This window comes from Oryzias latipes, chromosome 14 (genome assembly GCF_053564925.1).
Source record: "Oryzias latipes strain Hd-rR chromosome 14, Olatipes_Hd-rR_3.1".
Taxonomy (NCBI): Eukaryota; Metazoa; Chordata; class Actinopteri; order Beloniformes; family Adrianichthyidae; genus Oryzias; species Oryzias latipes.
The window spans coordinates 26,369,240-26,396,962 of NC_136250.1; the positions used below are offsets into that span (position 1 = coordinate 26,369,240).

General features: G+C 39.7%; 1 protein-coding gene across 1 annotated transcript; it reads right to left on the reverse strand.

Moving 5' to 3' along the window:
- Positions 1-932: 932 nt before the first annotated feature.
- mybbp1a (MYB binding protein (P160) 1a) lies at positions 933-27,721 on the reverse strand. Its single transcript, XM_011483909.4, has 27 exons — positions 27,452-27,721; positions 25,837-25,932; positions 25,480-25,563; positions 25,318-25,392; positions 24,191-24,298; positions 23,915-24,105; positions 23,671-23,838; positions 23,302-23,419; positions 22,261-22,550; positions 22,069-22,179; positions 21,876-22,001; positions 20,321-20,518; positions 19,030-19,138; positions 18,863-18,956; positions 16,372-16,532; positions 13,985-14,101; positions 13,737-13,895; positions 13,481-13,654; positions 12,533-12,690; positions 8,837-8,971; positions 8,627-8,708; positions 7,108-7,239; positions 6,954-7,022; positions 4,275-4,388; positions 1,853-1,954; positions 1,648-1,772; positions 933-1,477 (listed from the first exon to the last, which is right to left on the reverse strand). The coding sequence occupies exons 1-27, from the start codon at positions 27,704-27,706 to the stop codon at positions 1,129-1,131; spliced, it is 3,900 nt and encodes a 1,299-aa protein (XP_011482211.2). The 5' UTR covers positions 27,707-27,721; the 3' UTR covers positions 933-1,128.
- Positions 27,722-27,723: the final 2 nt, after the last annotated feature.

The window sequence follows — 27,723 nt, forward strand, 5'->3', positions numbered from 1 at the left end:
TTTTGCTTTATCAAGTTAGGTTTAGTTTCCAAACTTGATTAACTGTAGTTTCAAATAATTTAAACGTTTCCTATTGCAGCATTTTTCTTTGTCTTATTAGTAAAAAATTTATTTAAACACACCTGTACTAGAATCCTGGACTTTTATGTGGTTAATGTCAAATTTGTATTCAGAAATCTTGTTAAAATTGACTTCCTTTGTGGGTTGCATTGAAACACCAACAGTAACCCACTGTTATTTGCCAATTTAATCTTTAGAGGCCCCTTCTGATAAAAATTGTGTTTTCTACATGTTCTTGTGGCATTTCTCTTATGATGAAGAGCATATATTAAGGATATTTGGCTTAAAACTGCATTTCTGAGTATTTATTTGTTCAAATCACTGTGAATCAGGAGCAGATGAAAAAAATGCAGTTGGAAAACGAGCTAATTTGTGATGTAGAAAATGCAATAGGCTGAAACTCACAAGTGAATTTCTAATGAACTCTTGCCGCTCTACAGAAACTATGTTCTAGAAAGGGACAGTTTTTATTTAAATTTTGGCTAAATCCGACGTAATCGTAATTAAAACATTATTAGGAACACTTAAGTAGATTTAAAAGATGATTGGAGTGGATTTTTAAATTTTCAGTCATTCATTTTAACATTTGGATCTTTCTTCTTTGTAGTTTTTTGGATGCTGCTTGCATCAAAAACAAAAACGTTCACATTTTCTCCCTTTCTAGAAATTATCAGCTCACAACTTAAACCAATTAATTCCTAAAATAATTCTTTGCTATGTTTATTTGCTGAAATGCACATAATCAAATGTTTTTCCACCATCAGCTTCATTATCCTTATATGTCTGTATAAGAGTAGAAAACACTACTTTACAGTCTGAGGTTGTCTTTCTTTAGACGTAACAGCTGTTCAGGATGAAGAGCTTTGAATCAATTTCCAGGAAGAAATACATTTATTATTGTAGACATTTTCTAATGAACAACAGTCACTCATTGGAAAAATATCCTCTCATTTCACACCTCGCAGAGCAAAAGTTCCACTAAAGATGTCAAAATGTTTTTCAGAATTGAAAAACAAAGAAAGTCTTTTTAAAAAGACGTTTCAGAACTTTGTGTCCTCTCAAACAGCATCACACTTGTCCTCCCTCTTTCATCTGCTTGGGCTTCTTCTTCCTCTTCTTCTTCTTGGCTGGGTTGCTGTCAGACTGTGTTTTGCTCTTCTTGGCAGGGCTGGACTCTGAAGCCCCAGCACCTTTGGCAGGTCGTTTTTGTTTGCTTTTCTTGTCATGCTTCTTTTTGGCTTGTCCTTTCTCTGCTCCTGGTTTGTTAGCGGGGGCTGCTGTGTCTGAGGCTGGTTCCAAAGCAGGTTTATTGCGGTTTATGCGTTTTTTTGTTTCTGGCAGAAAACCTTTTTTCTTTTTGAGAGCTTGCTTCTGCTCCGGCTCCTTGTCAGGCTTCGTTTTCTCAACTTTGGGCTTCCTGGAAAGGTTGGAAAAGAGTAAAGGTGATCATGAAGGATTTGAAAAACAGGGGAAAACACTGCGAGTGTGAGTAGAAATGCTGTCAGGAGGGCAAATATACTGCTCATTTGGCTTGTGAATGAGGATCGCATTTGTAGAGAGGTTTAAAAGGACACTGGCGGAACGTACATCACTCCAAAGAGCTTCATCACAGCCCAGTACGTGTCCTCCAGCTTTCCGGTGCTCTTCAAAGAGGCGGTGCTGGTCAGGGACTGCAGGGTCGTCTGGAGGGAGTCCAGGTCCACAGACAGCTTCTACAGACGGCGGAGGCAGACAGTGAGTCTGGACAGTGACCGTAATAACTCTTATCCCCTCATGATCTCATCCCACCTACCTGCAGATGAACAGTTTTGATCAGGAACTGGCAGAGCTCCAGGACTTTGACCATCTTCTCTTTTACCAACTTGTTCTCAATTTGGTCAGCCTGTGCAAGAATCTGAAAGACAATTAAACAAATTCAACCATTTTTGTCATACAATTCTGTTTAAAAAGCCTAATGCTACAATCACGCTGAGGATGTGACACACATTCAAGAACACGCATGGTGTTCACACTTGACAAGCAGAGAGGGGATTCTTCTTCTTCTTCTTCTACTGTTTATTACAGCTTGTTTGCCACCTACAGCTGGAAGAGTCTTGGTGCAAAATGTCAAAGCAGTGCAAGTCTGGCTCCAGGCTTTTTCATTCACAACTCTGTTCCGATGTATGAAGGATTTTGCTGTCACATACTTAGAGGCCAAAAATGGTCTCACAAATTGTGCGTAGCTACGCGTGAACGCAAGAGGTTTGAACGCAGAACGTGTATTTATGTTCGTATTTATGTGTGCAAACATAGACTTTTCATTGAAAATAACCGCTTGAATGTGCATTGCCAAAAACGTGGTGAACGCAGCTCAACTGCTCACAGATATTTAATCTCGACAGAACCATCAACATATTTTTTGATTAACTTATTAGGAATATTATTACTATAACAACAAATATAGCATGGTGTGTTTAGAGCAGGGGTTCTCAAGAAGCGGCCCGGGGGCCAATGGCGGCCCGCGGGAAGATTTTTTGTGGCCCTTAATTAATCCTAATTGATTTGTTATTGAACCAGCTGAACATTGCTTGGAAAAATATTGTTTTGTGGTTTCTGGCGACATCTGCAGGTAATTACACTCTGTGTTAACGGTACAGTGTATTAATTTCACCACAAGAGGGCAGACAACATTTTCTATGTCACCGCCTCTGCGAAAGGAAGAATTGGAATCGATGCTCTCATAAATCAATATAAATAAATTACAAATCATAAAAACTAGGACAAATTTACCGTCGAGGAGCGCAACAATAAGCTCCAACAACTACGAGGCTTTGCTGCACACCAGAGGTTTACAAAAATGGCTAAATCCAGTGACGCTGTGACAGAAGCTAGCTGTAGCAAGCTCTTAAGTGATGGGGAGTTTGTAAAAAGAATGTATGCTGAAAGAAAAGGTTTGAAGAAAAAAGTCTGTCAAATGACATAATTACTAAACGAGTGGAAGATCTGCGGGCAGCAACCTCCGACCGCAACGGGGAAAACATCTGGAGGGCCTGGTTAATTGTACAAATGACACTTGGCCATTAAAGTTATTAAAAACGACTTTTTTCTGTTTTCACCAAAATTGGCCCCCGGTCTAACGTCAAGTTCCTAATTTGGCCCTCCGCTACAAAAACTTTGAGAACCCCTGGTTTAGAGGTATTATCCCCTTTATTGATGCTCAGTCTCCCTCACAGCATCAATCTTTTGGGGGTTTCTAATGACTCACAACACCTAATAACCTAATATTCTCAGACTGCAGTTAGGGGTTATGGAGCAACAGGGAGCCAATTAAAAGACAGGCGACACATAAGGGGAAGTGTGGTCATGCTAGCCAATCAGAAGAGGCCCTGGATCAACAAAGACGAAGAAACACCCCAGATGCTTTGTTAGGGCGAAAAAAAAATTGGTTTACATTGTGAATAAAGTTTTTAGAGTGTGTGCTAAACTTCAAGCTGATGTAAAATAACATCAGCTTGATGCCTTGAAATCATTAAAAATGGCCTTTCTCAGAAAACAAGAGTCTGATGAAGATCTGATTTTATGGATGTTTGTTAAAGAATGACAAGAACATCCAGTCTATGCTCATAATGACACATCAATAAAAGCAGCTTGACGCTCAAATGAAGCACTTTGTTTTTCATCATTAAAAGCATTCAGACGTCGCTGGAGTGGCTGTTTATTGGAAAACACAAAAAATAAGCATTTGATCTGTTTAGACACAAATGAACAAGAACTCAGAGAAAAGTGGACTGAGAGATTGAGAAAAACGTGCAGAGGTGAAGAGGTTTAGGAAGGATTTACAGAGGCGCGTAATTAGATGTGTGTTCACCCTGGAATGTGGAAAGGTAGAGGACACACGGAGGGCAGAGAGTGGATCGCTGCCTCCTATCATTAATCACAGCAGCTAGAGGTCTCATAAACTTTCTTTACTAATATAATTGAAATTTTCAACAGCCAAAGGCATGATGGTGTTTCAACGATTGAGAACGTTTAGTTTCAGAAAATGTGAATTTAATCAGATTCAGAGGATTAGAGAACAAATCTCAAATTCGTCTACATTTTAAAATGACAAACTCTAGATTTTTTTTATTTTTTTATTTCTTAAGCTGACAGAGGGAGGCTCATTCTTGCTCATTCTTGGGTACATTTCCGACGATGCCGATGCTCTTCAGCGGTGGATAACTGAGGAAACTTACCCCTAACAACTGCTCGGACACTTTCTGACAGAGCGCCGTCCATTTGGCGCCGCTCAGAAGCTGCCGGACCTCGCTGGCCTGCATCCCTCGCAGCACCAACACACACGCCTGACCCTAAACACACAAAGCAAGACGCACACAGAGGGCACAGAAACAAACCAACGTGAGTCACTCTGCTGAGGTTTGCATAAAGGATGGGATCCGTTCATCAGTGAATCATTACTGTTGTGGTATTTTCTGAGTCTCAACGTATTTATCAGAATCTTTTGGAGAAAGATGTGATGGTTATGAGCCCAGTCCAATCCCATACACAGCTCATGTCTGCCTTTTTGAGTATTCAAGTCTCTTTTCTCGGTTTTCCAGAGGTCATAATAAAGAATTGGAATAAAATTTAACATTTAAAATCACAGAAAAGTAGTTGTTGGGTACATTAATACATTTGGATCTTTTTAGTGTGGGCGTAAAAAATAGACAACTAAAGTGCTTGAGAGGGAAAAACCTCAAATCCTAAGCAGTAAAGCGATATTTAGCCCCTAGAAAAGAGCGGTTCAGTGCACTCGCTTAACAGATTCACTATATATGTTGCTGAAGGGGAAAGACTCATTTACATAAAAGACTTTAAAAAAATGAATTTACATTTATTGTGTTACTTTGCTTTAAGCTATAAACTTTCTAAACCCTGAAAAAAAGTGTTGAGATCATGTTTTTGCACCAAAAAATGGGAATTAAAAGCAAATGATTAATGCTGATTATTGCTGCTATCATTAAATCAGTACTTAATATCAATAAGTCTGGGAAATGTAAAGGCTGAAAATGAATGAAAGGGAAGTACGGGGGGGCCTTGTGACTGCATAATGGGGCCTCTGGGTCTTATTTTAAGAGCTGGAATTACTGATTAGATCCTACAAAACACATCTGAAAGGCCGATTTTAGTAAAAAACTGGAAAATTTGGACCAAACTGACCTTAAAACCACAAAGCTTCTAAAGTAAAGTGAGGACTCGCTGGTATAAATTTAAGACTGATTTTAAGGACACAAAGATGTTCTAGGGTTTTTGGTTCTTTTTTTGAAGAAGATTATTTAGATATTGATGAATCCTAATAAATCAAAACTAAAGGATATGCTTCAAAACACAAGTGACCTGCGCATAATCCTCCTCCTTTCAGTCAAAATAATGTTTTCAAACCAGACCATTCCTCAAAGCAAAGGACAAATGTAAAGACTAAAATCTTAAGAATAAATGTTTGTTGATGTTCAATAGAGGGAAATTAAAAAAAAACAGTTTTTCCTGCTGCAGCCTCACTAACGACTATTCATTAAACTCAGAAGCATCTTGTGTTTTGTTCTGTTTTATCAAAAAAGTAATCCATTAGTGAAACTATGAAATGCACCTTAGCTGTAACCTTAAACCCTAAAACCAACACAGAGCTAAAAAATAATAATAATTCCTGAATGGATACAATTCTACAGAAAAACGCCTAAAAACAATTACATTTTTTAAATCTAAAACCTTTACCCTGTCATTTTATAAGCCTGTCTCAATCAGGGTAAGAAACCCACAATAATTACATAAAAGGTTGAACATTTCATAGTAATAGCTTACAGCAAATAGATAAAAACACACACAGTGTGTCAATTTATCGCGTTAATCGTGATTAATTATTCAATCTCATTTTTGTGTTCTCAAATATAAAAAACAACCGTTTACTTGCATGAACATTTTATTTGAACTGGGCTAAAAATGTGTGAGTGCACGTGTTGGTATGTGTGCCGCGTCGCTGTGGTGACGTCGTCAATGTGCGACTTTGTAGTTCTTAACAGAACTAACGCTAAACACAGCCACACCGCCTAATGCTGTTATCCATTATGTAAGGGATACAGCCAGTTCCTTATCATAAATGAATGGGGTATGTGGAGGCCTCATCGCATTGAACGGTAAAAACTGTTTAATATTGTATGTCAACATGGATGTTATGGATTTCATTTTGTAGTTTGGGGTCAATATTTTAAGGTTCATTCAGAAAAGCGTTCATTGATGTGTTTAATTTCCTAAAAACAAAAACCAAAAAAACACCTTGGTGATGCTTAAAAGTAAAGGTTGGAAGTTTATGATAATAAAATTTCATAAAGCTACTTTTTGTTCTTTTTTCATCTTTTACTGCATCACAATATCATACATTTAAATGAAAGTACCTCAAAATTTGTCTTTTTGCAGCAATTATTATGTTTCATTAAGAACAGATTAATTCAATGAATTGATTACAGATTAGGATTAATTGCAGCAAAAAATGAAAGGCATGACAGCACTAAAAGCCATGCGGTTTCCTCTAACACTCGCCTCCCTATAGGATGTAGGTGCTGACTTCATCAGGAGATTCTGGAACAGGGTTATCCAGCCCTGTTCCTCTGGGAACCCTGTCCTGCATTGGTTTCAATCCCACCCTGCTCAAACACACCTGCCTCTAATGGCCGCCATTATCAGGCTTCTGCAGAGCCTGACGCTGAGCTGAATCAGGTGTGTTTAAGCAGAGCAACATGGAAAACATGCAGGAGAGTGTTCCCCAAAGACCAGGGCTGGGGAACACTGATCCAGGGTCCAAAGCAAATATGATCTATGGAATCCAACAATGTCCGCCTGATTTTCTCCTCATTTCTTTGGTTAGAATGATGGGTTTTTACCTGCTGATGGTCCCTGATGCCAGATGTGATGTGCTGCACGGCTGTATCCAACAGGTTCACACACAAAACCTGCACGAAAACCCACGGCCATCAGTTACCGCAGCAGCCTGACCCACATTTAGGTTTGCTTTGATGAATGCACGCTTGGACTCACAGGAAATCTGTTGAACAGGTCTGTAAACATCTGAGAGGTCAGAGGGCTCTTCCTCCTGCTCAGGAAAGAGACCAGAGCTTCTCTGAAGACACCGGTGACCCGCTCCACGTCCACTTGGCCCATGAACGGCAGCTAAACAGAGAGGGACACATGTCAGGGTTTCTTCACACCTAGCAGGGCTGCAAAATTTCCTTTAGGTTTAACATTTATTTCTTTATAGTCTACAATCTATACTTTCTGGTTAAAAAGGTTTTTTACATTTTCATAAAATAATTCTTCTCAAATTTACAGTCTGGGTTTTTCATTCTCTTTAATACAATCCTGATCTGACCCCATAACAACCAAGCTACTATTTTTGTCAAATGGATCTAGTTTTATCCAAAAGAAATTCTGTTTGACTGTTGAGTCATAAACTCTGATAATAGGATTGATTATATTATTGTTCTTTCAAGACTTTCAGAAGGTTTCATTTTGTTCTCTTTTCTTCATTTGTGAATAAAAGCTTTTCCGTTGAAAATGTCTTTTCTTCACCCATTTTCCAAAAGCGTATGTCAGACAGCTTTTGTTAAACAGATTCTTTTTGCAAAAAGTTGTTCAGAAAAACTACGCTTATTGTTTTTGCAGATTATTAGCATTGGTTTCATGATGTAACAAGTAAATAAATAAAAAAATAATCGAACATCAATTTTGGGATTTTCTCTTTAATGCAAAGATGTCCAATCTTTTTGCAAAGAGGGCCGATTTGGAGAGGTGAAAATAATTAAATCATCTGTATAATATAGTATAATATAGATATATAATATAGAATTTAGTCAATCACAATCAAGAAACTGTACAACCAGATTTTCCAAAGCGCTGTGGGCCGCATAGTATTCATTTGGTGAAGGGAGTCAGTGGGTTGGTGAAAATTTGAATGCGGGTCGCATTTGGCTCATGGGCCGGACTTTGGACATGCCTGCTTTAATGCATTTTACCTCTTGTCGTAGTTTTGACCTGCAATGCCATCCTTTCTGGGAAAAGTGCTAAAGAAATAAGCTTTACTTACTTACTAAATGTTTTTGAACTAAAGGCTTTCCACCTCAACAAATGAACATTTAAAATATACTAAATGGATTTGTTTTAAAGCAACAACAAATACTAAAGTAAAGGAGAAGATTCCTGTGAAGATGACAGGTGAACCAAAAGGAGGCCAAGTAATCCAGGACACTTCATGACCCAATAAAAATCCAGGAACAGACCTGACTGCTGAGCACCCAAGACACTCAGCAGGTATGAACGGCCTTAGTTTTGACCCCGAGGTAAAGCGAAACCTGCAGTTAATTTACTTTTGTTTTAGATTAAAATGAAAACAGAAATAAAATATTTATTTATTTATTTTATAAGAGTATCGGTAAAATACCGGATCAAAAAGCAGTATCAATAAGAGTAGTAGTACCGTTAAAACCTTAACGATACCCATCCCTACTCGAATGATCTGAGCAAGGCAACAACATGAAAGGAAGTCAAATAATAAACCTACATTGTGTCCTGTGGGTTTCTGAGCCTCTTTGGCTTCGACAGGAAGAGCTCCTCGCAGAAGTTTCACCAAATACAGGCATGCACTGAGGAAAGGAGAGGAACACGATCAACATGGAGTCTAACTCTAACTTCAATTTATACTTTCTGTCTCTTTTTACCACAGGCCTATTTTTTTAAACCTTTCCAAATGACAGTGGAGACAGGATTCTACCTGAAGTAGTAGAGACTCAGCGAGGAGTCGGACAGTTTCTGGCATTTGGTCATCAGCTTCTCCAGCAGGTCATGCAGCTCCCCCTGCCTGTCACCTGCGGTTCTGCAGTAACTTTTAGACCTACAGAGCTGGTTCCTGATAGAAAAACATGTTTGTGCCCTTTAATCAACTTCATCCCATTCAAAATACAAATGTGATCAATGAATGAAGCTTAGGGGAAAAAAAAGGAGAACAAATGTTTGACATTTAAGTTCAGACTACAAGAAACTCTGCTGATAGATCAAACTTTCAAACTTTATTTATAAAATAGCGCTTCTCATGCACTTTGTGCAGCTCGAAGCGCTTTAACACTAAAAACAGTAAACACACAACATTACAATAAAAACCCCAACCCACCCTTCACCCTTCCCACACCCCTCCATTAAACCACATGACCCATGGCTCCCACGTACAATGAAATATGACTATGTAACTGTAAAAGAATAAATAAATAAATAAATAAACAAGTATGGCTTAGCTCTGCTGTGAGGAAACAGTATCTGGGAATCCTTTCATACCAGGAGCCAGCCCGGCCACCGGAACATCGCCACAGTGCCCACCCAGACCGGGACAACACCGGGGTCCCCCTCACAGCCAAAAGCTGTAAAATTAGACCCCAGCCGCCCCAGCAAGGGCAACAACTGCAGCAACAACCGCTGACCAAGCCGGCAAGCCCTGGAGGAAAAGATCCCCTCAAGAAACACTGGGGCTAAAATCATAAGATGCTAAAATTAAAAACATAAAAAAGAAAAAACATAAAATTGAAAATAAGATGCATAAAATTAAAATAAATACATAAATAAAATAGCCTATACTAAAACTAATAGAATAAATTAGCAGTTAAAATCAACTAAAAGCTAAATTAAAAAGGTGGGTCTTGAGCCTCTTCTTAAAAACCTCTACTGTCTCTGCGGCCCTGAGGCTCTCCGGAAGGCCGTTCCACAGGCGAGGACCGTGATGGCAGAACGAAGCCTCACCATAAGTTTTGGTCCTCACCTTGGGAACAACTAAGAGGCCAGTACCGGAAGACCTCAAGGTCCGCGAGGGCTCATATTTTAAAAGAATATCATTTAAATAAGAAGGCCCAAGACCATAAAAACATTTATAAACCATTAAAAGAATTTTAAAATCAATCCTGAAACGCACAGGGAGCCAATGCAGCGATTTTAAAACCGGTGTAATGTGTTCCCGCCCTCTGGTTCTCGTCAGAACTCGTGCCGCTGAGTTCTGTAGAAGTTGTAAGTTTGAAAGAGACTTTTTGGGTAAACCAGAGAGCAGGGCATTACAGTAATCTAAACGACTGAAAATAAAAGCATGCATTAGCACTTCTGTGCTGGCAAGAGAGAGGAACGGGCGGACTCTGGCAATGTTTTTGAGATGATAAAATCCTGTCTTAACGACATTTTTAATGTGTGGGATAAAATTTAGCTCAGAGTCAAAAAGTACGCCCAGGTTTCTCACACATTGAGAAGGTTTAAAATTATGAAGATGTGGTAAAATCATCTCTCTCTTGTCTTCAGAACCGATGATTAAAACTTCAGTTTTGTCCTGGTTGAGCTGTAAGAAATTTTCTGCCATCCACAACTTTATATCTAAAATGCAGTTTAAAAGAGTGTTGACAGGTTCCAGGTCATCAGGAGACACGGCGATGTAAAGCTGTGTATCGTCAGCATAGCTGTGAAAGTCAACGCCATGTCTCCTGATGACCTCCCCAAGAGGCAACATATACAAATTAAAAAGTATTGGCCCTAAAATTGACCCTTGGGGAACCCCACAGCTTATTTCGTGGATTCCTGAAGAGCACATATCCATACTTACATAAAAGTGTCGATCTGTCAGGTAAGAGTAAAACCACTTAAGAACATTTCCAGAAAGGCCCACTAGACTACTAAGTCTGTCTAATAAAATCTGGTGATCTACTGTATCAAAAGCGGCACTAAGATCCAGTAGCACCAGAACAGAAAGTTTCTGTGAGTCGTAGTTTAATCTTAGATCATTAACGATCTTTAAAAGAGCCGTCTCTGTACTGTGGCTTTTCCTAAAACCAGACTGATATTTTTCTAAAATTTTTTGGGCATTTAAAAACTCATGCAGTTGAGTAGCGACACTTTTTTCTATTATTTTACTTAAAAATGGTAAGTTGGATACGGGTCTATAGTTATCCAGATTTTTTGGATCTAATTGACTCTTCTTCAGAAGGGGCCTCACCACCGCCGTCTTACAGGCAGAGGGGAAGACCCCCGTCTGAAGAGAGCAATTTACTATATTTAAAAGCTCTGACTCAAAGAATCCATAAAATGTTTTAAAAAGTGAAGTGGGAATGGGATCTAAAAGGCAGGTTGTAGTGTTTACTTGGGATACAACTCGACCAAGCATCTCTGCATCAACCAGGACAAAACTCCCCAGTGTTTCTTCTGGTAAAGACAATGCTGGAGGTCTGTTAAGATCAGTGTTTTGCATGGATGAAATGTTTGATCTTATGGCATTGATTTTACCCATGAAGTGGTCTGCGAAGTCCTCACATGCAGCATTAGATGATGGCATGGAGGACTTGTTGAAGTCTTTGTTTATTAAAATATCAATGGTTTTAAAAAGAAATTTGGGGTTGTTTTTATTTTCTGAAATGATTTTTGAGAAATAGGAGGTTCTGGCCCGTTTAACTGAGTTATTGTAGATTTTGAGTTGTTCTTTAAAAATGTCTTTGTGAATTATTAATTTCGTCTTCCTGTATCTCCTCTCTGCTCTCCTGCAGTTCTGCTTCAGACCCTTAATGTCGTCAGTCTTCCATGGGATTTTAGGAGTGGCTTTTAATGTTTTTGTTTTGAGTGGAGCCACTGCATCTATGGAAGACTGAAGTCTGTTATTAAAATGATCAACAATAAAATCACAGGGTGCAGGTAAAATCTGAGCAGGAGTTTGCTTAAAAACATCAATAAAACTTGCAGCCACTTCAGGAGTTAAATACCGTTTCCTCACAGTTCTCACTGACGCTTCCTGCTGGATTTCACTGGTGACAGTAAAAAAAACACACAATAATGGTCTGATATGGCCAAGTCAACAACAGAGGACACCCCAGTGGACAGACCATAGGTAATGACCAGGTCCAGGGTGTGTCCTCTGTTGTGAGTTGGCTGTGTGACATGCTGCTGAAAATCCATGCTGTTTAGAAGATTTAAAAACTCGCAGGCATAGATATCATTACAATTGTCAACATGCAAATTAAAATCACCAGTAATTAAAATCCTATTGTACCTAATATGAAGAGATGATAAAAGTTCCGAAAATTCTTCGATAAAACAGGAAGGAGGGGTTGGTGGTCTGTATACTGTGACAGTTAAAACAGGTGGGTCTCCAAAAAGAAAAGCATGATGCTCAAATGAACAATATTTACAGAGTAAAATATTTTCAGATAAAATTCTTTTGTGAGCAATCGATGCTGTACCTCCACCTTTCTTTCCTCCCCTGATTGAAAATAAAAAGTTAAAATTAGGTGGAGAAGCCTCAGTGAGAATAGCTGGTGCATCAGAGCCAAGCCAGGTTTCAGTTAAAAACAAACAGGTTAAATCATGGTCTAAAATCAGATCATTAATGATAAAAGACTTATTTAAAAGTGATCTGACATTTAATAAAGATAAGTGATTAAAGATGTTTTTGTACCTGAAGATATCTGCAGCTCTCCGGAGGAAGTCCTGTGACTGTTGGTCGCTGGACGAGTTCATTTCTCTGTCGATCACATTCAGCAAAGGCTCCACCAAACTGACAACTAGAGGGTTGCTGGCCTGCCGGGTCACAAACACTTCCAGCAGGTCCAGCACCTAAAGCCAAGTAGAAACATTACTTCTTTTGGACCAGCTGGAGAGATTTTCCTTCAGGTTTCCAGACTCTCCTGAGAAGCTAAAGTGATTTTTCAAATTAAAGGCCGTGTCAGACAGCCGGTACTTACATTTCGCATGGATGACAACTGGTCATACGTGAATATACGTGGAAAAATAGAGACATGCTGTGGTCTTTACATGACATTTTCACAGATGTATCACGAAGGAGCCACATTTTTAACCCCGGGAGATATAACCTCGATATTGACAACAAGACTGCTGGAGGGGTTAAAGATTGGCTGATTTTTTAACCTGTCACGCAATACTCCAATCGCACATGAACCCTACGTGATCATCGCGCTGTTATATGCAATTCCTTAAGGATTCGGGCATCAAACACCTATTTTAAACATGATATGTGCACCGTATACGTGATATAAGAGGTATAAAACAGTGGCATATGCGTGAAAAGTCCATTAGACATATGCAGACATACATGGAACGGTCGTTGAAAGCCACAAATTTGCAATGTATCTCGCAAAAATCACGCATAATTGCATATAAACTAAATAAAATATACACATAAACTGTGTAGTTTTAAACCAACCAAAAATTTTGAACAGCACAAAACCAAATTCACATAAAGATCGGTCGGTGGAAACATCTGGGCAGATCGACGAATGGAAGAAACACTGAATTATGTGTGTCACACGTGTATCCAAATGACATATGTGGAAAATGTGCAGATTGTGTGTAGCAGCAATGTGACACGGCCTTAAAGAAGAAGTACCTTGATCTTAAAGTCCAACACCAGACTTTTCTCTTTCTGTAGTTTTGCCTTCTCGTCCTTCTTGGCCTGAATCCTTTTCTTCTGCTCTAAGAACAGCGCCGACAGGCTTTGGTCCAGCTTCATCATAGCTTCATCATCCAGATCTTCATCACTGCTGGCATCCTCCTCAGTGGCCTGAATGTAAATAACACTTTGACCATGATACAGCTCGTATCTCTGCATTTCGGTCAAAAACACAAAATCACTGAGGTCTCACCAGAGCGTTCTGCTGCTGGAGAACCTTCATGAGCTCCAAGCGGAAGTTTTGGTCCACCACCTCCTCCCCCATCTGCTCCTCTTGTTCATCCTCCAGCATTTCTGCATCGTCGCTCTCCTCTTCCTCAGAATCGTCATCTGACCCATCCGACTCCTCATCCTGTCGCCCACGCAAACAAAATCTGGTTTTATGAGATGGAAAAGTACAGACACAAAAATGAAATGTCCGCCAGAAGATGAAGAATCCACCTCTGTCTCTTCCTCTTCTTCCTCATCATCCTCTAGTTTCCTCTTCTTTGTTTGGTTTCCGTCGTCAGTGACGACCACAGCGCTGTTCTCCTCGCTGTTCTTATCCGGATTCAGCACCTGCAAAATCAAAACTCTGTTAATGATATTTGGAAATCTCTAGAAAAAAGCAAACTTTCCGAAAAAATACTTTGAATGTGTTTTCATTCACTTTACGCCTATTTATAGAAGATATTTTTCCATTTACTGCTCCTTTACGGTATTTTATCTTTTGTAATGTAATGTGTTTTACTGTTGTTTATTCTTGTATTGCATTTAGATTTTAATTTTATGTTTTTTAGGGAGACAATTTTACCATCAGTCCTGGGACAGCAGATGAAAAACAGCTTTGTAGCCAACTCTGGTGCATTGGCAGCAATGCTTTTTAATTTGCAATGTCCTTGTCAAAAAAAAAAGAATAAATAAATATTTTTTATTCAGTTTATTTAAAAAAAAAAACAAAAAAAAAAAACCCACCAATTTACATCTAGCAGTTTTAACAGTACCTTATAAGTACCGGTAGGTCATTTATTTGATTTGTATTTTACATGGTTCCTCTTTAAGCTACAGTGAGGTCAATAAGTATATCGGGGGCGACAGTGGCTCAGGCGGTTGAGCGGGTCGTCCAATGATCGAAGGGTCGGCGGTTCGATCCCCGCTCCCACCAGCCAAATGTCGTTGTGTCCTTGGGCAAGACACTTCACCCTCCTTGCCTCCAGTGTGTCTCCACTGGTGTGTGAATGTGTATGAATGATACCAGTGATGGTCAGAGGGGCCGTAGGCGCGAACTGGCAGCAAACGCCTCTGTCATTTTGCCCCAGGGCAGCTGTGGCTACAACCGTAGTTACCGTCACCAAGTATGAATGAGGAGTGAATGAATAATGGCCACAATGTAAGCGCTTTGAGAGTCTGGAAAAGCGCAGAAAAATCCAATCCATTAATATTATTTTATTTGATCACCCTGTGATTTAGCAAGTTCTCCCACTTAGAAAACATGGAGGGGTCTAAAATTTTCATCATAGATGCATTTCCATAGTGAGAGACGGAATCTGAAGAATTGTTCAGAAATCACCTTGTACGATTTTTTTAAACAATTTATTTGTGTGATATTTTTTATGTTTCACTCTTTATTCAGGTTTAAAAATTAAAAATTTATGAGAAAAGTGAAGACAATTCATTTTCAATAAATGCAAAACTTCAAGACGGCTGGGTAGCTCGGTTGGTAAGGTGGGGGCAATTACCATTTCAATGGCGAGCAATTAACATCACCCAGTGGGGGTGCTTGGGCAAGACCCTTAACGCTACTGCCTCCCCAGCGCGGTTCGGCTGCAGCTCACTGCTCCCCCAGGGGATGTGTCAAATGCTGAGACGGATGTCCCTTCGACGGATGTCCCTTCGTTCGATAAATACAGTATAATAAAATAAAATAAAAAATAAAACATTTTAAATAAAAAATTAAGCTATACTAAAAAGTACGTTCTGACCAACTCTTCTGCGTTCTTGTGAGTATAAATCTGCTGAACTTGGAACAACATTTTTGGATGGATTTTTGAAAAGAACAAGTTTGGAGGCAAAAATAACTATTTGTAGACATTAAAACAAAAGAAATTAGCAGCAGTTTATGCTTGATATCTTGTGAACAATATTTGTGTTAAATTCACATTCAAACACTCAGATTAAGTTTTTTTTTATCTTTAGTCATAATTTACATTCATAGGTTGGGAAACTGTTAAAAATGTCTAATCAGTTCTGACTTAAAGCAGCTTTGTTCTAATTTTAAGGAAAATGCTTGGATGCGAATATCTGAACCGTGTGATCATTTTGGATCATCTGTTAGCCCCCAATAGTTTAAAACTTTACTGTTCAGGTTTGGTTGAAAGTTTCAGCTGAAGCTGCAGGGATTCACAGGAAGCATGCGCTCATAAAAGCTGCAAACAAACGGATCACCGCAGGAGGTGAGATGACAGGAGCGGGATGGAAATCCAACATCCACAGCTGGAAGGTGACAGAGACGTTTAGCGTCTTCAGGCCGTGTTTGTGGTTTCACATCTGAGAACTTTTGGGATCATTTGCCAAAAAGAGTCGCTGAGTTTTTCTTCTCAGGATGATCGTTTATGATAATCTGAGATCCATGATGCCTCAGAGCTCTGCAGGCCGCTCATTTTTATGCTTTTGAAACCCGATTTGATAAATAAGTGACTGGTTTCGTCCTTTATGTTTGGCTGAGTGACTGACATAAAAAGGTAAACAAGGAAATGCGGTTAAATCTTATTAAACAGATTCATCATGAGGACACTCCAGTGAAATGAATTTCTAAAATGAATCTGGACGCCGATGGATGTCTCACTTACGTCCAAGATGGCGTTGAGTGCTGCTAGGTTGAGGTGGGGGCAGATGGAGGAGAAGACCGTCCTGCAGACCAGCCTGATGTGTCGGCTCGGCTGGGACAGCAGGGACAGGAGAATATCCACCATCACCTCCACCCACTCCGGCTCCTCCTCCTGCTCTGCAGCTGTTAATATAAAAAGCATTTCAAATCTGTGCATTTTTAACTTTTTAATGTGATTTTTGGAGAGGTAGTGCCTCCTTCCATCACCTTCAAACATCTTCTGGGAGAACCAACCAAAAGATGGTTTTTTTAGGGAGTTTTATGATGTTTTTCTGTATTTTAGTTTCATTTTTTTGCTATTTTTTTTATTTTATTTTTTCTCTTTTTCTACATTAAACAGCAATTTGGTCATCTGTCATGTGAAGAGATGACATATTAATAAAGTATCAATTCAAAGTCAAGTTAAATTGAATTATTTCTTTAAGCTAGAAACACTTATTTGTGTAAAAACTTAAAAAATGAAGATTGTGTTGATTATCTGTAGAGAAATAAACATGAACTTAACAGCATTGATCTGTGAAAGCTGTGGAAGTGAACTTTTGTCATGTTGGAACAAAAACATGAGCACCAATCTCTGAGCTTTGTCAGACTGATGGTGAAATGTTCAACTACTGTTTGCAGAGATGGAAACAAATGTTAGCAAAACCTCTTTGTAGACGAGAATAGTTCTTGTCTTTTACCAAGATACTTTTCAAATTTCCTCCCTAATCCCCAGTTAGTGCATCCGTGCATTCCTCCTAGTGCTGTTCCTTGTTTTGTAAACTGCAAAGTAGTGGATTTTTGCAAAGATTTCAACCATTGCTTTTAAACAGTGAAGATATTTTAAGAATTTTATGACTTCTCTTTGCTCTACGACTTTCCAAATTTTTCTCAAAATTGCACAATGGAGAATTTTTTGTCTCATTTAGAGCTAGAATCTAGAAGTTAGGAAATTATCATTAAAATGAGTCAAAATCCTTTTGCTCTATACTCCCCACAATAGAAAAACTTACATTGAGACTAATGGCACTGTCATTTTTGGTTCAATTTCAGGGATGTTCATTTCAATTTCAATAAATGTTGACAAGTTAGCCTGGAATTTATTGTCATTATTTTGAAAACAAAGATTTTAATTTATGTTCTAGGAATAAGTTTTAGATTTCTTGAATATTTATGAGGATGGGTTAACTTGTACTAAGATGGTATTCTTATTTTGTTTATATTTTGTTCTAAAATGAGCCATTTCCACCTATTACACTAGCGTTTGTCACTTTATTAAAAATAAATAACTAGGTACACAAAATCTCTAGTGATTTTCTTCTTATGATAAGTCTTCTATTCCTATTTTTAGGCTACTTTTCTGTGGTCTAAGGCTGCCCAAATCTACAATTTTTATGGAAACTTACCATAGGTCATCTGCAAAAATAGTAATAAATATATACCGGTATATTTTTTATCCAAGTTTTCTTAATCAGAACATTTGTAGATACAGTAAACCCTTGTTTTTCGCAGGGGTTACGTTCCAGAAAGACCCCGTGATAGTCAAAAACCGTGAAGTAGAAACCTCTATTTTTTTTACAATTATTATACAATTAAAAACTCTATTATACATTGAAAAGAAAGAACAAACCATTTTATAGGCTCAAGCATTTGTTTCACAAATCAAAGTACTTTAGAAACGTTTTTTAACAAATAACTTCTGTTCTGTACTGTCAAATAATAATTTTAATCATCAATGTGAACAGAAGGCTTCAAATCGCGGAGATTAGCCCCGCCCACCGCGACCTGCGTAATTGGATTAAACGGGAGAAAATATAAAATGATGATTATGAAAAAAATACAAAGTACAGTCGCACAAATAGTGACTCGGGTGTATTTCACTGCTCTAAGTTCAGACTGAACGGCTGCATCCTGACTCCGCTCTGCAGATTTTTCTTCTTTTAAAGCCCGCGGTGCAGCTGCAGGTGTGTTTGTTCGGGAGAAGAACATAGTGATCGGCAGTTGGTGTCGCTCTTTTTTCTTCTTCGCAAAAACATCCTTATACACCGACATGCCAACATCAAGAGAATTTGCAAGTACATAATGTAAATTTGGCAAGCTGTTTTACGTACGAGTACATATTAAACTGCAACGTTATTGACGCACAGGTAGAGAAGAAGCAGAGTGGCTTTTTAGCCAATCAGAATGCAGAACACAATGCACGATGCAAATCCGTGATGTAGCGAAACCGTGAAAAGTAAACCGTGTTATAGCGAGGGATCACTGTATTCTTCGTAAAGTCTTCACTTTAATTACGTTTTTCTTTTGGCAAATAGGGAACATCATCGTTGGCGTTCAAAAATACATGAGTAGTAGTGAGCAGCATGTGTCTGAACTTTATTAAAATCCACTGGTAGTCCTACACTATTTGGATTTTTAGGGGTTAGGGTGTGCCAACTCAATAATTCCCAGCAGCCTCATATTGATGACCTCACCTTGCTTTTTCTTTCTTTTCTTGGCCTTTTTTTCCTGAGCTTTGTCCACGCAGGTTTGCAGGTCTTTCATTGTGTCCTGCAGCTCCTCAGGAGCCTTGGGAACAAACAAGGTTACCATAATTATCTCATTCTAAATCTTGCAAACGTCTGAACTCAGATGAGTTTACCTTGAAGAGATGCATGCCGAGCAGAAGGAAGAGCTGCTGAAAGGCGTTGCTCTCTGCTGTTGCACCTTTCTTTGCTTTCTTTTTCAGGTTTGTCACAGACTCCATCATGCTGGAAGGCGACATTTTCTTCACATTAGGAACGTGAAGTGTTATCAGTACATCAATAGCATCTCATATTTACATAAAAATGTTATATTTCTGCATTGGCCTGAATGAAGATGGTAAATGGCGTTTACTTATTAAGCGCTTTTCTTCTTTGAAGACCCAAAGCGCTTTACAGTCCCATTCCCAATCGCACACTGATGCACCAAACTATAACCACCAGGAGTAATGTGGGGTTCAGTGTGTTGCTCAAGGACATTTCCAGTCATTACCAAAGCGTCCATGAATGCATCATCAACGCTGCAACAGTATTCAATGTTTCAGCTGGTTTCCAACAACCTTTTGTTTTTATGAAACAAAAAAATTCCTTACTTTTTTTTTAAATTCTGTGTATGAATTGTATTCATTGTATTCTTTGCTGTTGTTTCTAAATGTAGTTTTTGCTGCCATAGATAAGTGAATTTCCCCATCGTGGGATAAATAAAGTCATCTAATCTAATTTGGTTATTTGAACATTAGCAGAGGTTTTGTTGTAGTTTCCATTCCACATCTTTCAACCCTTCGGAGTTCAGAGTAGCGTATAAAAGGCTTTTCGTTTTTTATCCATCGTTGATATTTGCTTTATATTTTACCTTGAAAAAGGTTTAGCTTGACTTGTTTTTCAGTAAGCAGTGATTGGTCGGAGTTGATCTGAGTCAATGTTTTCATTTGAACCAACACAACCAATCAGGAGTGAGCGTGTTGGAAGGCCACACCCCTACACTCACCACTTGGAAGCAAGCTGCACAGAATCTGTCAAACATTTTGGACGTGGGGGCCATTATCTCACACTTCTGAGGGTTACGCAGAGTTCTGCCTACGATTGTAAATTTATTTTGAAAGGAAAACACCTCGGATTTGACTTTCCAGACAACATTAGCAAATACAAGTTCCTGAAACCCAGAATGGATTCATCCATATGATAAAAAACGTAAATGTCCAGTAAAACAACAAGTCTTTAGTTGAATTCCCTTAATATTTTTTTGGGGATAAACTGCAGTTTGAGCTTTGAGTTGAGCTAGACTAGTATTAGTTATTGATAGCCATGATCTTTAAATGAAAATATCATCATTTCTGAAAACTCCAAGAGTCCAGCAGCAAATCCACGGCTCTTTTGATCAGTGCATGAATCAGAAGGACTGGGTCCTACCCGTCCCAGGCCTGTCTCTGCTCAGGGGTGAAGGGCTGGCTGGTCTGGACGTGTTTGGGGTGGTTCAGCAGGACATGGGCATACTGGGCCAGATGGTCGATCCACATGGCGCCATCCGCGGTTACACCCAGGACCCGCTTCTGACTGGCGGCGTTGCCCCCTTCACAGAGAGGCACGCGATGCAGTGATGTGAGGAGTCTGGGGGGGGGGGGGGGGGGGGGGGGGGGGGGGGGGGGGGGGGGGAGTCCGTCAAAGTTAAAGCCTTCGTCACATGCAGCCGTTTTGGGGGGTGGCCACGCCTTAAGGGACGTCATGAAAATGGAGCATACAGTGGTAAGAGGAAGTTTTTTTCCATGTTTTCCACACTTTAACGTTTCCTAGTAAAAAAAACATTTAAATAAGAGTCAAAGACAACACAAGTAACAATAAAATGCTGTTTTTAAAATCATTTTTTTAAATTAATTTAATAAAACCTTTATTGCCCTGTGTGAAAAACTGATTGCCCCTTCTGCTAAAACATAGCTTAGCTGTGGTTTGTCAAACCGGAGTTCAAATTCTCTGGCCACGCCCAAGCCTGATGCTGCCTCACCCATCTCCAATCAAGAAATGACTTAAATGGGACCTGCCTGACAAAGTGAAGTAGACCAAAAGATCTTCAAAACCTAGACATCATACCATGGTCTAAAGACATTCAGGAACAAATGAGAAAGACAGTAATAGAGATCTATCAGAGTGGAAAAGGTTAAAGTCATTTCAAAAGCTTTGGGACTCCAACAAACCACAGTGAGAGCCATTATACACAAATGGAGAAACATGGAACAGTATTGAACCATCTAGGAGAGGCCGGCCAAGCAACATTACCCCAAGAGTGCTGTGAAGAGGTCAAAAAAGATCCCAAAACAACATCCAAAGAACTGCGGGCCTCACTTAACTCAATTACGGTCCGTGTTCATGACTCCACCAACAGAAAGATACTGGCCAGAAATGACCAACATGGTAGAATTCCAAGACCAAACCACTGGTGAGCAAAAACATTAAGGGTCGTCTCATTTTGAAGCTCAAAGAGTGAAATTTGGACAAATCCAGAGAATTTCCTAAAAACTTCACCTCAGATTAGTTTTTGCAAACTTCAGAGGGTTTCACGTTTGACTTTAACTCAGAGCTAACTATGACTGAGTTTAGGAAAACGGGTTCAAATCAGCATGAAAACAAACCAAAAAAATACTTCTTGGATTAGTTTTTAAGGTCATAACTCTTTTCCTGATTAATAAAAGTTCCAGCTATGTTCAGTTTAAATGAAATGTTTTTCTGAAACGGTCAAAAAGGACAAATAAATGTATAAGCTAAACTGTTCAAGTAGCTCGGAATTGTTTATCAGATTTACTAAAAATCTCTCAGTTTTAGGAATAGAAATGAAAGATAAAAATGTCTTTTCAGTTACAGAAACATTAAAAACTTTTGTGGAATCTTGCAAAGAAGATCGGTCAGAATCCCCTTCAGTTTGTCAGAAAACATTTTCTTTTTCTGACGGTGAGGAGAAAAGCTTTAGACTTACCCGAAGAAAGAATTGACCAGCGCCCCCCTGGTTTTATCATCCAGGGAAACGGAGAGCGTCTCTTGGGTCTCTTTGATGTCCTGAGAAACCTTTTTGGTGCTGAAGAAAGCGTGAAAAAACACAAACCTGGAAAGAAAAATCAGTTCAGATTTCTCCTCGCTACCTCCTCATCGTCACAAAGAGCTACTCTCACCGGGCCACATCCATGATGAGAGCCTCCTCCTTCTTCACTTGATGGTTATCGATGATTGAACAGAGTCGAGCAACGAGCCACTTTCTCAGGCGGGACACAGGAGTTTCCATCCTGGGAGAAGACGAGCAGCATTGTTCCACGCTTCCATTTCTCTGCATCACAATTTGCATGAATCTTCACGAACAAACTCACTCTGGCTGTACTTGTTGCTTGTCCTTCTGCTTGCGTGTGCTGAAATCCAGCAACTTTGTCATCTGAGGTTGCAGAAACATGCTCCTGAGCCACGCCACGTAGCTTTGCAGAGCTGCAGGCTGCAGGTGCTGCACCACCTTCCACACTGATGGCACCACGGGGTAGCCGTTGTTGGTCAGCGAGGAGAAGGCCACCACGACGGCGAGCTGTTTATCCGAGTCCTGGCAGTCCCTCAGGAAGTCCGACACGTATTTTTCCATCTCTGGGGCCAGTTTGAAGCGATCTGGTTTCTGGAAAAAAAGGAAAATGAAGAAGGAGTTCTGAGGAAACTCAACTCCAAAAGTTTATTTATGACACAATAGTTCAAGCAACGTAAGAATATGACCATAAACAGCATAGGCAGCAAAAATGACCAACGTTCCTGTCGCTGGTCAACAGATAAAAGTGATTTTTAAAGCTCTATATGTATTCTCTTCATATTTCAGGCATGAATACATGGGGTCAAATCAGGATTGGCTTGTGAAGGAAAAATCAGATTGACTGGTTTCTCGTGATAACGACATCTATTATCACGTCATCATGAGATAACAAATGTCGTTTTGTCATGATAAAGACTACACTGTGGCGTCCATCTCTCTCTTTCCCACACTAAGATGCCGAGATGTAATCTGTTTCAAGTCCCTTTACTTTTAACCTGGACCAGCCAATAAGGAGCTTCAATGGCAGGTAGGTTGGAAAACATGTACGACGTTCAACTCGGTCGTCATTTGAGGAAAAGGTTGGCCCGGCTGCACCTACAGTCTAGTGATCATGTGGTTGTTGTCGAGTTCATTAGTGATCAGAGGACAGAATGATGCATGAGAGGGGCAGGCAGGAATGACGGCATGTCACTCAAGACTTGGTCTTTTATCAGAAGAAAAAAAAATTAGGGTAGGCCGCTTTCAGCTTCCATGAAACAGTTTTAAATTAAAAGTAACAAAAAAAATTGTGATTTTTTTTTTGCAGTTTAAAAAGTTCAAGCCTTGTGATTTGAACACTGACCTGAGCAGACACTACATGTTCTCCATAGTGCATCATCACTTCTCCGGATAGAACCTCCTTCAGCTGGGATAAGGAGAGCAGAGGCAGGGCGCTGCCGAGCAGCCGGAAGCTCAGGTAACTGACAGAAACGGGAGGAACACAGGACAGCAAGTCAGCACAAACGTTCTGCAGAGATGCCAGAAGCAGCTGTGAATGGAAAAGTCCGAGCTTTAATCACCTAATCACATGTCAAAAACTAAAGGTCATTTATATCAGCGGTTCTAAGTGAAGGAAAAAAATCAAGCAGAAACAGCAGAAACGGACGTCTGCAGCAGATCACTAAGAACCTCTTTTGACTTTTCACCTTTCTCCCTTTAGGTATGAACTCACTGAGTCGGCCCGGACGGCTCCTTGAACATGCCCTCGGTGACGGCTTTGTTCCAGAAGAGCTGGAAGCTGTCTTCCTTCAGAGAGAGCTTCAGGAGGTCCAGGGCCACCGCTGGGAGAATCAGCTCCTTCTTTACCGAGTGCGCCGCCATCTTCAACACCTCGATCAGCCTAACAGGGACGTGGATCAGACGTTTCATTTGGGTCAAACGTGACCAATGGGGAGAAACCTTCACGGAGCTCCTGCCTGGGGACGTTGTCAGCATTGATGATGGTGGCCGAGCCCAGCAGCTTCTTCAGCTTCTTGGGTTTGAGCGATTGCGGGAAGCGCTGCAAAGCCACAAGCAGCAGCTGCAGCTGCTCTGGAGTGTTGAAGGCGGACGCCAGGTCAGACTTCAGGGCGCTCAGCAGGACCTCCTCAAACACTTCCTCTGGGATCTGATGGACGAGACGGCATCATGATGGTAAACGTTCAGATTGTAGTAATGAGTAGTTAAAGGAGTGACAGAGCAGCAGCTGGTACCTCTGTGAGGATGTCCATGATGGTTTTGGTGGGCAGGTCCTTCAGGTGTTGTTTGTGCGGGCTGAGGCTCTGGAGGAGCTGCACACATGCGAGCACCACCTGCGGCTCCTGTAGACACACAATGCTGAGACCACAACACAAAAACCTGTCTCCCCCCCAATATAGCTGTGATCTTCAAAGACCCACTCCAAACATCTTTTGAGAGATTTTCAAAGTGTCCCCAGTGGTCTTTTAATTATGATTATGCTGCTTGTAGCCAAAATGTAAAAAAAAAATCTGTTGTTTTGTAGGACATAGTCTCTGCAAAGCAGTAGTGGTTTATTAGAAATTCACCTCTGAGTTGTTATAAAACACCAAGAACACAATTTTCATTGAAGCGGTTTTTTATGGGTGTATTCAGACTGGAAAAGACCGTTTGTTCCAGACCCAGTCCGCTTAATTTTGTCCGGATGGAGTCCAAAAGTCTTAATACCCCCTTAATTATGTGAAATCTGTTGCTTTTTTTCTTATTTACTTCTTCTCTTTGACAATGCTTTTGTCTGCACGTTTTTTCCAAGAAACTCCATTTATGCACTACATTTGACTTTAAAACACCAATGTATCCATTCCTCACAAATGCAAAAAAGTTTTAACTTGCTATCCAGACTATTTGTAATAGAAATATTGTCCAAATACTCACTTGACAAAGTGAATTTACTAAGACGTTTTTAGATTTTGCACGAGTGCAAAAGTGCCGTTCCCCTGTTGCTCGCACATTTTTTATTGAAATGTAAACATTTATCACAAGATATCATACATGAGAAATGTGGGCGTGGTTGACAAAAAAACCTCTGTTGCTAAGGAAATCCAAAAATTTACTTTTGCCGATTCTTTAAAAAACTACATAGATCTGTTCGTCACACCCAGGCGACCCAAACATATAATGGTTGCTATGGAGAAAACAAACATAAAAGCCGCCATTTTAGATTTGTCATGTGCAGCTCTGAGCAGGTGTGGCAGGGGAAGAAGTAGGAATTGGGGGTTTGTAGCAGCAGGGGCCATACAACACTGATAGCGGCTTTAGTATTTTTTTGTCTTACCGCTGAAAAAACAACAACAAAAGCTTTAATGACGCGGCAAATGCTCACTTTAAAGAGTCGCCCGGACTGATGAAGAGCCAGAACACCAAACAGGTTTCCAAACATGGCATTTTTGGCTAATTTCTGAAAAACAAAGAGAAAATTCAGTAGTACAAAGGCGTCACACATGGAGAATTTGTTGCCTAAAGTGACCAGAACACAAAGACGGACCTTTTTCACGGCCTGCAAGCTGTGCTTCTGCTTGACTCTGTCGAGAATGCTCTGCAGCGGGATCTCTTCAAACGCAACCAAAACCTAAAAAACGAACACACGCAGGCTTGAATAGTTTGCAGCAGTTTTGGTGATGAGGAAACACAATAGATGGGAAATATGACAAACTGATTTATAAATGCTGATTAGGTGTACTGAATGCTGGTTTTTGATTAGGAAAATAAAATAGTTCTTTTCAACCTAGAAGAAATATTCTTTGACGTCTCGGTTCTAAATATTCTGAAATCATGTCAGCTGCTGCTGAACAGATGTGGATTAGAGGTCTGAAAAAAACCCTTCAGCAGTGAGTTCCCTCACCTGTCCCAACGCCAGGCTGAACCCCGGTCTGGCGGTTTCCCGTGTGTGGCCCAGTCCATCCACCAGCCTCTTAAAGGTGTATTCCAACTCATCTTTCTGCATAAAAAAAAAACACAAGAGTTCCTTTGGTTACAGTCACTGCCCTTCCATATATCCTTTAGCAAAGCAGAGATTCACAATTAAGGTTTGCAGGTGTCGTTTGAGCTTTGGTACGGCCCATTTTGTACATTCTTGTCGCCTTAAAATCCAAAAAAGGCCAGTAAAAATGTAAATAATTTACATGTAGATCTATTGGATGTTGTGGAGGCTGTGAGTGAAGCTTTATTATAATAGAAAAAATTGTAACAATACAAAAAAAAAAAAAAAATCAAAGGAATTTTTGAAAACAAAAACATTTGATTGTATTTGAATAAAGATTTGAAATATTTGGTCCGTCAGCATCACAGCATTTAAATGTCAAGATCAGACGAGGATGTCATGCTATTACAGCGCTCTGAGGGTCAAAGCAACGACTTGTGCAGCTGCAGCCCCATAGAACCATTATCTTAAAAAAGTTTAAAACTAAAAATATTATCTTCTTTTCACCACCAATATGCCTTCTTCACTTTGCAAAAGAACTTAGTTTCTGCAGAGCAGCAGCAGTTCATTAAGGATTTATCTCTGAGTTGTGCTTCAGAGTAAGCCTGCACTTCTTTCCCATCATGCCTTTGTTGACACTCTCTTCTGCTAGCTGTTACCCCTCACTCCTCCAACCTAACATCACTGGTGCAACAAAAATGGCGAGCAATCTTATCCAGCCACACAGCCAGATTCCAGCTGAGACGAGGAAAACCTAAACCTGCATGGATCTAGTCGTCTAGTTGGGAGCTTGTGGTTTGTTCGTTTTTTTGCTATGTTTTTTGTCTCAATCCCATTTTTTTTTTTTTTTGAAGTTTCAGTTGGACTCAATTTAAGGTCCAACTGCACAAATCATAAATTCTAGCAATATTTTAGCAACTCTTTTGGATTTGGAATAACAATGAACCATAAACTGTGGAGAATTTCAAAAAAAAATTACTAAGCAATAATTACTATAGTATTTTGTTAATATTCTTATTTGCTTCACAAATTACAAAAGATTAACACAAATGTATGTGACACTGACGCGTAAATAAAGTAATTACATGCGTGTTGTCCCTTCTCCAGAACTAAAAAAAAAAGTGTCTAAAGTTTACTAGCACTAACAAACACATGATATTTAAAATGTTGTTTATACTCCTCTAATGTGGTCTATTTAAGATAAAAAATAATGTATGACATGACACCTACATTGTATTTTACTTACTCTGTGGGAAGAAAAGGCTCCACATGAGTTTTATTGTCCAACAAATTATATAAATTAAAAGAAGTTATGGAACATAAGAAGTGTGTAAATGTATGTAATTTAAACAATTTAAATATAGTTATTGGAATTAAACTGCCGTTACTTTACGTTTGCCCAAAATAAATGTCATTATTCATATTTGGTTATTTTTCCTACAGATTCTTAAAATCCAGACTATATTGATAGGAGTCCAGCAGCAGCAGCATGTCTCTCAGCCTTCTCTGTGTCACTGATCATCACGTTGCGTCTTACATTTTTCCCTGTTTTCAGGTGCTCGACCAGGTCCTCCACCGCCTTCAGTCGGACTTCCTGATCCGGTTTGGCCAAGTCCCAGAAGAAGTCGAGGAAAACTCGGTTTTGCTGCAGAACTCCGGTCGGCCGGAGAGGTTCGGCTGTTTTCATCGCAGCTTCCACCATTTCTGAAAAACATCCAGCCCCGCTGCACACGCTGCTACAGGAACACGTGTGGCCGAGAGCAAGAACTACTTCCGGGTCAACCTGCTCCATCTTCAAAAATAAAATAA